This window comes from Sus scrofa, chromosome 9 (assembly GCF_000003025.6).
Source record: "Sus scrofa isolate TJ Tabasco breed Duroc chromosome 9, Sscrofa11.1, whole genome shotgun sequence".
NCBI lineage: Eukaryota > Metazoa > Chordata > Mammalia > Artiodactyla > Suidae > Sus > Sus scrofa.
In genome coordinates this window covers 39,607,404-39,621,020 of record NC_010451.4, presented here as the reverse complement: position 1 = coordinate 39,621,020, position 13,617 = coordinate 39,607,404, and the positions used below count along the sequence as shown (strand labels likewise).

The 13,617-nt window shown below is 40.0% G+C and overlaps 1 protein-coding gene across 18 annotated transcripts in view; it reads left to right on the top strand.

Annotated features, from left to right (window-relative positions):
- The window catches only part of ALG9 (ALG9, alpha-1,2-mannosyltransferase), a 100,882-nt gene continuing 88,187 nt past the window's right edge, over positions 923-13,617 (top strand). For 7 of the 18 annotated variants that reach the window (XR_002346925.1, XR_002346927.1, XM_021102094.1 and 4 more), the window contains exons 1-6: positions 1,122-1,344; positions 2,203-2,341; positions 3,417-3,551; positions 6,804-6,874; positions 9,357-9,445; positions 12,251-12,386. Coding sequence is in view for 15 of the 18 variants with exons in the window: in XM_021102094.1 (XP_020957753.1) it covers positions 1,214-1,344; positions 2,203-2,341; positions 3,417-3,551; positions 6,804-6,874; positions 9,357-9,445; positions 12,251-12,386 (701 nt within the window). In the remaining 3 variants the exon portion in view is untranslated. 18 annotated transcript variants of the gene reach the window in all.

Sequence of the window (13,617 nt, the reverse complement as noted above, 5' to 3'; positions counted from 1 at the left end):
TGAAATCCTAACTTGGGACCCTGCCAAGTTTAGCATTCCCTCTATAACTTATTTATTTACTAGTACAGAGCTCTACAGGGTGGGATAGAGATCTGTGATTGGGAGAGAAGGCAGAGTGTCAGTAGCAGATGGATGACATCTAAGAGTCACAGGCATGATATCAAGGTGCTTGTGTAAAAATGACTGTGTGAAATCAGGAGTTTTCCCCTGGATGGAAGAGCTTAGGGTCTGTAGTAAGACCTGGGTTGGAAATATGGCTCCACCACTTCCTAGCTATGCAACCTTGGGCCTCAGTTTCCTTTGTGATAAAACAAGGTTGTTATGAGTATTAAATTTTAAAAGAATAAAATATATAAGTTGCTCACCATAATGCTGTAGTAGCAATGGCAGTGACTGGTGTCTGGTTGAGTTTGCGGCACAGAATTTCTTCATTCTCACTTTCCTCTCGTTCTGTATTCAGCCATTACTGCTTTGTCTCTCTGAAGCAGTTTATTCATTACAGGCTGTCCCTATCACTCGCCAAAATACAGAGGACAGAGTGTCAGTGTTCTTAAAGAACTTCCTTTTTGCAGGTGGCTATGGGGTGATTTTTAACTAAATATCTGCGTACCCTGTAGAGTTGTTTAATCACTTTGTATTTGTGTATCTTTTAAAAATTGTATTAATTTTTATTTTATATTGGAGTGTTAGTTTCAGGTGTACAGCAAAGTGATTCAGTTATACATAGGTATATTCTTTTCCAGGTTCTTTTCCCATGTAAGTTATTACAGAATACTGAGTAGAGTTCCCTGTGCTATACAGTATGTCTTGTTGATTATTTATTTTATATATACTAGTGTGTATATTAATCTCAAACTATTTATGCTTTTGTGCTTTTTTTTTTTTTAAACAGATGCTGCGGGACAGTTTTTTAGGGGAGTGGAGAACGCTGGAAATGGAAGGAAGAGCGAGTTAGAGGGAGGGAGTCATGCCCCGAGTTACAGGTATGTGGAAGGGACAGCCACGATGGTAAAAATAAAGCCTCAGGTCGCATTTCTTCTCTGCTCAGAGATTTGCCGCAAGTGACCCAGGAACACTATAATTTAGTACTCATTTTCTGCGCATGTCGAGGTCTTTTGTCCCTCGGCGGACACCGTTTGCCATCCCAGGCTATATGTCTCCGTGCTCGTCGCTTTCGTAGGGTGCCGAGATCTAGCTTTTTTCCGCGCTTGCCATGGCGAGCCGAGGGGCCCGGCAGCGCCTGAAGGGCAGTGGGGGCAGCGGCGGGGACCCGGCCTCGGCCGCCGACAAGCTACGGGAGCTGCTGTGCAGCCGGGAGGCGGGCGGCGCGGAGCCCCGGCCCGAGTAGGTGTGCGGGCGCGGCGGGGGCGTGGCCGGGCGGCGCGGGGCTGCGGGGGGAGGGGTTCGCCCGCGTGGTACGGGGCTGTCCCCGGCCGGCCTCCCCACTGGGAGGGTCCTCTTCACTCTGCACCTTCTGGTCTTCCCAGGCGGGTGGACGGTCGGTTGTCCCCCACCTTGGATGAGCTCGCCCAGCTCGGGTCCCATGTTGCTAGTGAAGAAACCAGGAGTGCAGGTCTGTGAGTCTTCCGGTCCAGGCCCGGGGTGGGCTGGTGCCGTGGGAGACGTTGGCGAGAGCAGGCTGTCTCTCACAGCTTCCTTCATTCCTCCCCGCCCCGAAGTCCCGACCTTTTATTCTTCTATGTGGGCCCCACCACTTCTCTCCCCAAACTCGGGGGCTGCAGGTTAGGACTGCGCTAGGGAGCTGTCAGCAACTGGAACTGGAAGAGTGCACCTTGCACAAATTAGGCCTCTGTGCATTTGAACAGATGGTGAAATGAATACAGCCTTGGAAGGTAATAACCTTGTTAAGAAAGAAAAGGCGAATGAGACCTTTGTAGCCTTCAAGAGAACGATTTGTTGGCTTGGGATAAGCGGAGTGTCATAGATGCAAAGAGCTAGAGTGCATGAATTAGCTTAGGCCTTAAAAGCAGAAAGTGGAAAGAACGTTTAAAGTTGATAAAGGTCTTAATTCATTCCTTATTTATTCTACTCAGAACAGCTTAACTGTTCACCCTTGTAGGTGACAAACTCAAGTGCTTTGATGTCTCTTGTCATTTTCCTTTCTGGGCAGTTATACTCCTTCTAGTTGGCAGGTCTTTCCTGACATATACTTTTTCTTTTTCTTTTTTTGCTTCTGAATAGGTTATCTGGGAACAAAGCAGGACAAGTCTGGGCACCTGAAGGATCTACTGCTTTCAAGTGTCTGCTCTCAGCAAGGCTGTGTGCTGCTCTTCTGAGCAACATCTCCGACTGTGATGAAACATTCAACTACTGGGAACCAGTAGGTGCTTTCTTTAGTTTTGTTTTTATGTCCTTGATTTCACTGCTTGGGACCTTGTTCTTAATCAAGGTACAAATAACATGCAAGTGTGACTAACAGAAAAAGAACCCTATTTTCACTTTTGTGTTCTAAGCTGATGATTTACCTGCTATCAAAGGATATAAGAATTTGACTGTTTTACAAAAAGGTGTAATTTGTAATTTTCTTGAAAAATTTTAAAAATCAAAACAATACTCTGAGATACTTTTAAAATATTAAGCATAAAGGAAAAGCAGTAATTGTATTCCATTTCTCATGTCCAAATCTCTGTCCCCAAAGGCAACCACTTTCTTAATTTTTTTTCTGATATTTACTCAAAGTGTTATTAGATACTATGTTTATACTGCCTTTTTTTTTTTTTTTTTTTTTTTTTTTTTTTTTTTTTTTGCTTTTTAGGGCCAAACCTGCAGCATATGGAAGTTCCCAGACTAGGGGTGGAATCAGAGCTGTAGCTGCCGCCACAGCAATGCCAGGTCTGAGCTGAGCTGCGTCTGCGACCCTCACCACAGCTCAGGCAACTGGATCCCCACCCACTGAGCAAGCCAGGAACTGACCCTGCATCCAGTACTAGTCAGATTTAGTTTCCACTGCGCCACAAGGAGAACTCCCTATACTGCTATTTCTTGATTTATACATTTAATAAGCCTGTTGGACTCCTTATTAGAGAGATTCAGAGGTGAAATTTTCTGGTCACATTTTGCATAAAAAAAGAATGCTTATTGTAGTAGTCTGAAGGAAAATATAAGACTTAGAATTTCTGTTTTGGCTATTGAGTATTTTTTAAAAAACAAGTAGAGGGTAAAATTCAAGCTTTCAGTGCTGGCCAAACACAGTCTTATAGGATTTATAATGTCCTAATATTTTTCAGTATCGTGTCATTTTGATTCTTATCCCTTAGTTGCAAATCTTGTTGAGAATGTCAGCATTTTTGTATACCTTTGTCTCATTAATGTTTTTGCTTAGAAATGTCACCTCCATACTCTTAACAGGATTTTTGGCCAATATAACCCTGAATCCATCTGCTTTGTACTTACAGACACACTACCTCATCTATGGGAAGGGGTTTCAGACTTGGGAATATTCCCCAGCTTATGCCATTCGCTCCTATGCTTACCTGTTGCTTCATGCCTGGCCAGCTGCATTTCATGCGAGAATTTTACAAACTAATAAGGTAAGGGCAGGCCAACCTGGAAACAATCACAATTGATTAAGAGTTGGGTGAGTCTCTGGAACAGTCTTGTGAAAAAGACAAAACAGATTGGTAGTCTTAAGAGGGGACTTGTTTTGAAGAAGAATCATTTATTCATTCATTATGCAACATATATTAATGGAGCAGCTTTTATTTGGTAGATACTTTGTTAAATGCTGTGGATGTAACAATGACCAAATCCCTGCTCTCATGGAATTTCTAGTTCAGTGGGGAGGACAAACTTGAACAAGTTATAAATGCTGTGGGTCTTAGAGGACAAGTACGGTGTGCAATGGGTTAGCATATTAGGAGAGCTTAATTTAAACAGAATGCTTAAGGATAATTAGGAATTAGATAATTAGGAAGCCTAACCTGATTACCTTTCAGATTATTTGACTATGATGTATCTTAACATGGATTTCTTTGGGTTTATCCTATTTAGAGTTTACTTATCTTCTTGTATCTTTAGGCTTATGTCTTTTTTCCTTTTTTTTTTTTTTTTCTTTTTTGATTGCACCCTTGGCATGTGGAAGTTCCTGCACCAGAGCTGGAATCTGCATCACAGCAATGACCCAAGTCACAGCAGGGACAGCTCTGGATCCTTAACCTGCTGAGCCACCAGGGAACTCCTAGGTTTACATCTTTTTCCAAATTTGGGAATATTTCAGTTTTTTCTTAGGACATTTTCAGTCCTGCCCTTTTCTCCTCTCCTGAGATTCCAATGATATGGAAGTTAGATCTTGTATTATAGTCCCACAGGTCCCTGAAGCTCTCTTCATTTTTTTTTCCAGTCTGTTGTCTCCAAGTTCAGATTGAACAATTTCTGTCTTCTTTGTTTTGTTTTTTGGTTTTTGTTTTTAGGGCCGCACCTGCGGCGTATGTAGGTTCCCAGGCTAGGGGTCAAATCGGAGCTACAGCTGCTGGCCTGTTCCGCAGCCACAAGAATAGTAACACAGGATCCGAGCCACGTTCTGAGACTTACGTCATAGCTCACGGCAATGCTGGATCCTTAACCCACTGAGCAAAGCCAGGATCGAACCCGAATCCTCACAGATACTAGTCAGATTCGTTTTGACTGTGCCACCATGGGAATTCCCTTCTGGGTCTTCTAATAAAATTTAAACAATGTATCCATTTCAGACTTACCCATTTTTTGATAGGATGATGCCTAGATCCTTTTATACTCTTTGTTACTGTTAAGAATGGTATCTGTTTTCTGTAATTTTTTAAGGAAGTCACTGTGATATAGAGGAACATAATTGATTTTTGCTTTTTGATCTTAATCTAAATCTCACTGAATTTACTTTAGTGTCAGTGGTTTGTCAGGTGATCTCTTGGATTCTCTTTCATATGAGTTTAGTTTCTTCTGTTCCATTCCTTATACCTCATTTCTTTTCTGTGTCTTTTTGCACTGACCAGACATTTAGTTATATGTTGAATATTAGTTGCTATGGAGACATCACTGTCCTGCTCCCAGATACAATTCTTATATTAACTTATGTTAATTTTTAACTTTCTAAATGTGTTTTTCTACTTTCCTCAACCAGATGAGGAGTCCTTAAATGTGAATACTCTGTAATAAAATTATCTGTATTCCTAGTAGCATCTAGAAGAGTGCCCGATGCATAGTAGGTTTCCCGTATGTTTTTATTGAATTGATGAATGAATCTGGGTATTTGCTGATCACTTAATTGAATTCGTTTTTGAATTTTTTGGTTATAATGATGAAAATGGAAAGTAGTTTTAAGTTATATGCAGTAATACTAATAATAGGCAATATTTAAATTATGCTTATATTCTGAGGTATTCAGTGCTCGTAAACATATCACTGTACTATAAAACCTGTTTGATTCAGTTCTTATTACCTTGTTATTTTGAAAATTCATGTTCTTGGAGTTCCCGTCGTGGCGCAGTGGTTAACGAATCCGACTAGGAACCATGAGGTTGCAGGTTCGATCCCTGCCCTTGCTCAGTGGGTTAATGATCCGGCGTTGCCGTGAGCTGTGATGTAGGTTGCAGACGCGGCTCGTATCCCGCGTTGCTGTGGCTCTGGTGTAGGCCGGTGGCTACAGCTCCGATTGGACCCCTAGCCTGGGAACCTCCACATGCCGCGGAAGCGGCCCAAAGAAATAGCAAAAAAAAAAAAAAGAAAATTCATGTTCTTTATTTTAAAATTAGTAAAACCACATAACTGAGACATTTGGAAGAATATGTACTAAATCTCACTAGCCTGATACAGACACTTTTACCGTTTTTTCATATATATATGTGTATATTCTTTTTTGCCTTTTTTTTTTTTGCTTTTTAGGGCTGCACCTGTGGCATATGGAAGTTCCCAGGCTAGGGGTCAAGTCAGAGCTGCAGCTGCCGGCCTACACCACAGCCACAGCAACACAGGATCTGAACCATATCAACAACCTACACTGCAGCTTGCAGCAACACCAGATCTTAACCCGCTGAGCCACCATGGGAACACCCCATTTTATTTTATTTCTTTCCAGTCTTTTCATATACTTTTGACTTCCATAGCTATAACTCTGATGTGGAACTAATATTGTATCATATATTTTCACTTAGTATTTTATAGTAATAATTTTGTAATAATTATGATCAATTACTATAATTTCTAAGAAATTCTTGCTGAATGAATGAACTTTATTTCATAAGAGTTGTTCCACTGTCTTTGTAACCATAAACTTTGATATCTTTGTAATAATCCATGAAATAGATATAACATAATTTAACCATTTCTCTGTAATTGACCATTTTGTAGTTTCAGAAATAGTTTTTACTAAATTGGTAGTGCTACAATTAACATTTTTCTGACTAGAACTCCTCCCCCCATATTTTGAGTTACTTCTTTGGGCTGGAATCATAGACCACAGTCAAAGTAGATATACTTCTATACTTGAATTTAGGGATGGGGGGGAGTTCCCTTGTGGTACAGTGGGTTAAGGGTCCAGCGTTGTCTCTGAAGCATCTTAGGTTCCTGTTGTGGTGCGGGTTTGATCCCTGCCCTGGGAATTTCCATGCAATGCAGGCATGGCCAAAAAAAAAAAAAGAAAGAAAAAGTTTTTAGGGATATGAAAATTTGCATTGTTCTTAATACATAATTGTTCTTCAAAAGGATTCTACCAATTTATAGTTATTAATGACAAATGAAAGTGGTTTCATCTTTAAGACTTTTTCTAACTTGTATTTTTAACTTTTTTTCTTGTTCTGGATTTCTTTCAGATTCTAGTCTTTTACTTTTTACGATGTCTTCTGGCTTTTGTGAGCTGTATATGTGAACTTTACTTTTACAAGTGAGTATAAAAACTTTGCTTCTAAAAGTGCTATGAGGAAACCCAGTGTAGCAGAGATTATTTCGCTGATATAGAAGCAATGTTGAAATAGAAAACGTGGAGTTCCCTTAGTGGCTTAGTGGTTAACGAACCTGACTAGGATCCATGGGCATGCGGGTTCGATCCCTTGCCTTGCTCAGTGGGTTAAGGATCTGGTGTTGCCATGAACTGTGGTGCAGGTCACAGTTTTGGCTTGGATCCCACGTTGCTGTGGCTGTGGTATAGGCCGGCAGCTGCAGCTCTGATTTGGCCCCTAATCTGGGAACTTCCATATGCCTTGAGTGTGGCCCTAAAAAGCAAAAAAAAAAGAAATAGAAAACACTTCCTTTCTAGCTCCTATTATTATATCTAATAATTGAAAGGGACTGCTTCTAATTATCACTTCTTTCCTGAGGTGATAAATACCATATCTTCATATTGTCAATTTTAATTCCGTTAATATATATCTAACTGGTCTTTTATTTGGTAGGATTTAGTAGAGTCTTTTTTTTTGGTCCTAAGAAGTAGGATCGTGATGTATCTGTTCTCCTTTTGAGCTTGGCTGATAGGAAATGATTCCCCATGTGGGACTCACTGCTCTTACTTACACCCAATACATTGTCTTTCACCAAATATCTATTGGTTGTTGAATGTTAGTGAACTTAGAGAACACTTAGCATTTAAGTGTTCCAGTAATAAAAATAGCTACCTTTTTTAAAATAAAACCTAGCAAACATTATTTTAACAATGCTTTAAAAGGTGTTTGGACTTAATAATCATTGTTTAAAATCTTCCCACTGAAAAACAATCACAGATTCAGATGAAAAAGTTCCTTGGCCTTGACTCTGGGTGGAATAGAAGGAAAAAGAAATCCAGTGCTGCTTTTGAGGATTGTAACCTTAAATTTGTTTTTATACAAGCTCAGATCTGAAAGCAAAACACCCACACGGTCCCCTAAATCCCAATTTGAGAATTTATTTTAAATTGTTCTGGATTGATGACATCCCCAGGCATCTTGCAAAAACAAATGTAAAATTTCTCTAGAGAAGTCAATCCTTAACCCAGTTAATAAGGAATTACCACAGAAAAAGTTCTTGTGAACAAGAAATTATAATAAATGTAAATGATAAAGCACAGAAGGTAATGACATTGTGGGTGAAAGCCAGCAGAGATACAATCAATAGAAAGCTGAACTGCAGAACTTCATTTATTAGCAATTGTTAAAATAAGAATATGAAATAATTAGTATTTGTAGAGAAGTAAAAAGGACTTAAAAACATAAATAAGAAACAAGAGACTAAGCAATCAGTGGTGTGAAAAGGAACTTACACAATGGGAGAAGATATTTGCAAACCATATATCTGATAAGAGGTTTGTTTCCAAAATATGTAAGAACCTCCCATAACTCAGTAGTAGAAAAAACTAATAATCTGGCCAACAAGTATATGAAAAGATGGTCAGTATCACTAATCATTAGGAAAGTTCAAATCAAAACCACAATGAGGAGTTCCCGTCGTGGCGCAGTGGTTAACGAATCCGACTAGGAACCATGAGGTTGTGGGTTTGGTCCCTGCACTTGCTCAGTGGGTTAACTATCCGGCGGTGTTGCCGTGAGCTGTGATGTAGGTTGCAGACGCAGCTCGGATCCTGCATTGCTGTGGCTCTGGTGTAGGCTGGTGGCTACAGCTCCGATTGACCCCTAGCCTGGGAACCTCCATATACTGTGGGATTGGCCCAAGAAATAGCAAAAAGACAGGAAAAAAAAAAAAAAAACCCACAATGAAATCAATTCATATCTGTTAGAATAGCTCTTATTGAAAAACATAGGCAACAGGTGTTGGTAAGAATGTAGAGAAATTGGAACCCTTGCCACTGTCTGTGGGAGTGCAAAATGGTACTACTACTGTGGAGGACAGCATGAGTTTCCTCAAAAAACCACTTAAAACTTTCATGTATCTTCTAGTCTTTTTATCTGATGACTGCCATCTGTCAAGCATCTCTGTGCCTGGCACTCTTCTAAGCACCGTCCCATGCGCTGCTCTCACAGAAACCATACGAAAATAAGTCAGTATTATCATTATCATCATTTAATAGATGAGGAATGTGATAGAGGTTATGTAACTAAACCAAGGTATCACTGCTAGTGAGTGGAAGGGCCAGCATTTCAACCTGTGCCCATCTGAGGCCTGTTATTTTTCCCCTACATCATGCTGTTTTCCTAAATAGAGTAGACATAATCTTAGCACAGAAAGTATACATATCCTCTTAGGTAGAGAGATTCTCTCCTGCGTAAGGAATAAGAATGGGTTCTTATGTACACAAAATTGCCAGCAAGCCTGTTGAGACGGTTCCAGTTTGACTTTAGATCTTCCGTGCACTCTGTGACACAGGCATGTTTTTGTCCTTTGATGCAAATTTCCATCCCTAAGGTTTGCTATTCTGATAGTCTTTGCCTTTCTTCTAGGGCTGTGTGCAAGAAGTTTGGGTTGCATGTGAGTCGAATGATGCTAGCCTTCTTGGTTCTCAGCACTGGCATGTTTTGCTCATCATCAGGTAAGTAAGAGAGCTGGTGAGGGCATATCAGGTTCACTGGTATTTCATAGTTGCATCAGGTGGAAGATCTTGTCCAGATGTGGATTATATTTGTGTAACATGCCAGTAATTTGCACAGTTCTATTATTTGCCTGATCTTTTTTAAATTTAAAAAAATTTTTTATTTTATTTTTTTGGTCTTTTTAAGGCTGTATCTGCTTCATATGGAGGGTCCCAGGCCTTGGGTTTGTAGCCAGAGCTGCCAACCTATACTACAGCCACAGCCATGCCAGATCCAGGCTGTATCTGTGACCCACACTGCAGCTTGTGGCAACGCCAGATCCATAACCCACTGAGTGAGGCCAGGGATTGACCTGCATCCTCATGGATACTAGGCAGGTTCTTAACCTGCTGAGCCACAATGGGAACTCCTTAACTACCTGATTTTTTTTTTTTTTTTTTTTTTTTTTCTTTACAGCTGCAGCATATGGTAGTTCTTGGGCCAGGGCTCATATCGGAGCTGCAGCTGCAGGCTTGCACCACAGCCACAGCAACTCAGGATCTGAGCCTCATCTGCAGCCTACACCACAGCTCATGGCAACACCAGACCCTTAACCCACTGGTGAGGCGGGATTGAACGTGCATCCTCAAGGACATTATGTCAGGTTCTTAACCTGCTGAGCTGCAATGGGAACTCCCTTATCCACATGATCTTGATTGACCTTTACAATAATCCTATGGTATAAATAAGATAAATATTTTCTCATTTTTTCAGATAAGGACACTGAAACTTAGAAAGGTAAACTGACTTACTGAAAGTCAAAGAATTTATCTGTGGTAGAGCTGTTATTTTCATTGGGTTGCTGTCATATTATTGTATTTTTTATGACTGTAAGGCTGAAAAACACAGGCATCCATTGCCTTTCTTTGCTTTTAGGGGAAGGCAAATAATTTTGTTATTTTGCTCAAGGAAGCTCTTTATATTCAAAAACTCTGGTCTTGATGGTTCTATTTTATGCCAGGTATTTGCAATGTATTTTATAGAAGTATACATCTTCTGTTGGACTGTTTTTTTTAAATAGTAAGCTTCTAGAAATTTAGAAAAAAATCTTTAGAGTGCTGGCTTTTGAACTGTGCTGCCATTAAACATTTGTCTTCTGTGAGCTGAGACAAAGTGGCCTGTTGCCAAAAGGTAGCCTGTTTCCAATTATCCAGAGAAATTAAATTACTAGATGTAATTATCTCAATTTTAATTATTGCTTGTGTGTACCAGAATCTAGTATACACACCAGAAATACACAAAAGTAGTATCTAGCACAAAAGTATATATTTACATTGCTTTCATTGACTGTGTCAGAAGCCATGTTATTCTACCCTCTTCACTGGCAGCTGGAATCGACAGCTTTGGATGACATCATTATTATTTAGCATTTATCTGGGAAGGTTATACTTTGTGTATATATATATATATAATTTTTTTTTTTTTTTTTTTTTTTAGTTTACTTTGCTACTCCCCAAATTGATTCTTTTGTGAGGGAGATACCTGGGAGTGTCTTTAGTTGTGTAATTAAGTTGAGGATGTTAAGGCACAGATAAGTTAAAGGCATCCTTTGATACAGAACTTCTGAATGCTTTGCTGAGTTTCCTAAATCATACTGCCTGTTCATTGCGGTTCTTGTTGGAGTTGGTACTGATTTTTCTTCCCTAGTACAAGGTGAGGGGAGAGGCAAATCTGCATTTCTGTGTAGAGTGGTTAGAAACCCTTTAATGAAATGTTACTGTTGCAGAGACCCTGAAGGTGGTCAGTCCTCTTTTATATACAACATTGCGTGTTGTATACTTGATGGAAACAGTTAGAATGACAGCTGAAGGCCAAGCTATCTGTGTCAGTAGATGCAGGATGCAAAGCAGTGCTGCCATCAAACATGTGGCCCATGGCAAGGCTTCCTAGAATTCCTGTGGGGTACAAGTTGGTATCAGGATAGTCTCAGAAGACTCTCAGAAGGTAAACTTCTTCAGAAACAGATTGTTAGCAATGACTCTTAGGTTTCTTAAAGTGTATTTCCTATCTGGAAATATAGCCTGGGGTATTCCTTGGGAACCTGGAATTCTGTAAGTTTGGGATTTGCGGTGCAGGGTACAGGCCAGGAGTTAAATGGCACAGTTGGCTTTGAATAATTGAGCAATGTGTTGGTAGATAAAAAACAGGAGTGAGTGCAATAGCTTGGGTCACTGCTGTGGTGCGAGCTCAGTCCCTGGTCTGGGAACTTTTATATGCCATGGGTGCAGGTAAAAAAAAAAAAAAAGTAAAAAAAAAAAAAAAAGTAAACAGTAGTGAGAAAATAAGAAAATCTTTGAACTTCATTTTTTTTTTTTGTCTTTTTTTTTTTTTGCCATTTCTTGGGCCGCTCCCGCGGCATATGGAGGTTCCCAGGCTAGGGGTCCAATCGGAGCTGTAGCCACCGGCCTACGACGACAGAGCCACAGCAACTCGGGATCCGAGCCGTGTCTGCAACCTACACCACAGCTCATGGCAACGCTGGATCATTAACCCACTGAGCAAGGGCAGGGATCGAACCTGCAACCTCATGGTTCCTAGTCGGATTCATTAACCACTGCGCCACGACGGGAACTCCCTTTTTTTTTTTTTTTTTTTTTTTTAAAAGAGTATCGCTTTACTCACCATTTCTAATATAGCATTGCCCCAAATATTTTCCTGGTTATTGACATTTTGCAGTGCCGGTACATTTTTAATAACTGATGCCTAATCTCAATCTCTTGTCCCTTTCTCTCTCTTTTTTTTCATTCATTTCTTTTCTCTTGCAGCATTCCTTCCTAGCAGCTTCTGCATGTACACTACCTTGATAGCCATGACTGGCTGGTATATGGACAAAACTTCCATTGCTGTGCTTGGAGTAGCAGCTGGGGCTATCTTAGGCTGGCCATTCAGTGCGGCTCTTGGGTAAGAAACTAATATGATTTGTCTTCCTTGTGTCACTGGCTATATAGTCAGTCTTAATGTTAGGTTACCTTCATATTCTCTGGATAGGACCTGAAGTCTTAGGAATTAATTATACAAAGATTCTGGGAAGTGGAAGAGTATTTTTCTTTGTACTTATTGTTATGGTTAATTCTAGTAAGAATAGTGACTGTTGAGTATCTGCTATATGTTAGGCACTACTAAACCCCTTATGAACTTTACCCCTAAACCAACAACTTTGCAAGACAAATGCAGTTATTAGTGCTTTATAAATGAGAAAGTATACTCCATGAGGTTTTGAGTAATTGGCCTTTCAGATCATGTTTGCTTTTGGATCTATACAGCAGGACCCCATTGTCCATCCATTCTAAATGTGACAGTTTGCATCTGTTCACCCCAAACTCCCAGTCCATCCCACTCCCTCCCCTTGGCAACTAAGAGTCTGCTTCATGTCTGTGAGTCTGTTTCTATTCTATATGTAGATTCATTTGTGAAATACTTTAGATTCCACATATAAGTGATATCATATGGTATCTGTGTTTCTTTCTGACTTACTTTACTTAGTATGAGACTCTCTAGTTGCATCCATGCTGCTGCAAGTGGCATTATTTTGTTCTTTTTTTTATGGCTGAGTAGTAGTCTATTGTGTATATGTACCACATCTTCTTAATCCATTTATCTGTCAGTGGACATTTAGGTTATTTCCATGTCTTGACTATTGTGAATAGTGCTGCAAGAACATAGATGTATCTTGTATCATGTATCTTTTTGAATGAAAGTTTTGTCTGGATATATGCCCAGGAGTGGGATTGCTGGATCATATGGTGGTTCTGTATTCAGTTTTCTGAGGAACCTCCACACTGTTTCCCATAGTGGTTACACCAATTTACATTCCCACCAACAGTTCAGGAGGGTTCCCTTTTCTCTACACCTTCTCCAGCATTTGTTATTTGTAGTCTTATTAATAATAGCCATTCTGATTGGTGTGAAATGATACTTCATTGTAGTTTTGAATTGCATTTCTCTAATAATTAGTGATGTTGGCCATCTGTATGTCTTCTTTGGAGAAATGTCTCAAGGTTTTCTGCCCATTTTTCTTTTTTTTTTTTTTTTTTTTTTTGTCTTTTGCTATTTCTTTGGCCGCTCCTGCGGCATATGGAGGTTCCAGCTAGGGTCAAATCGGGCTGTAGCCACCAGCTACGCAGAGCCACAG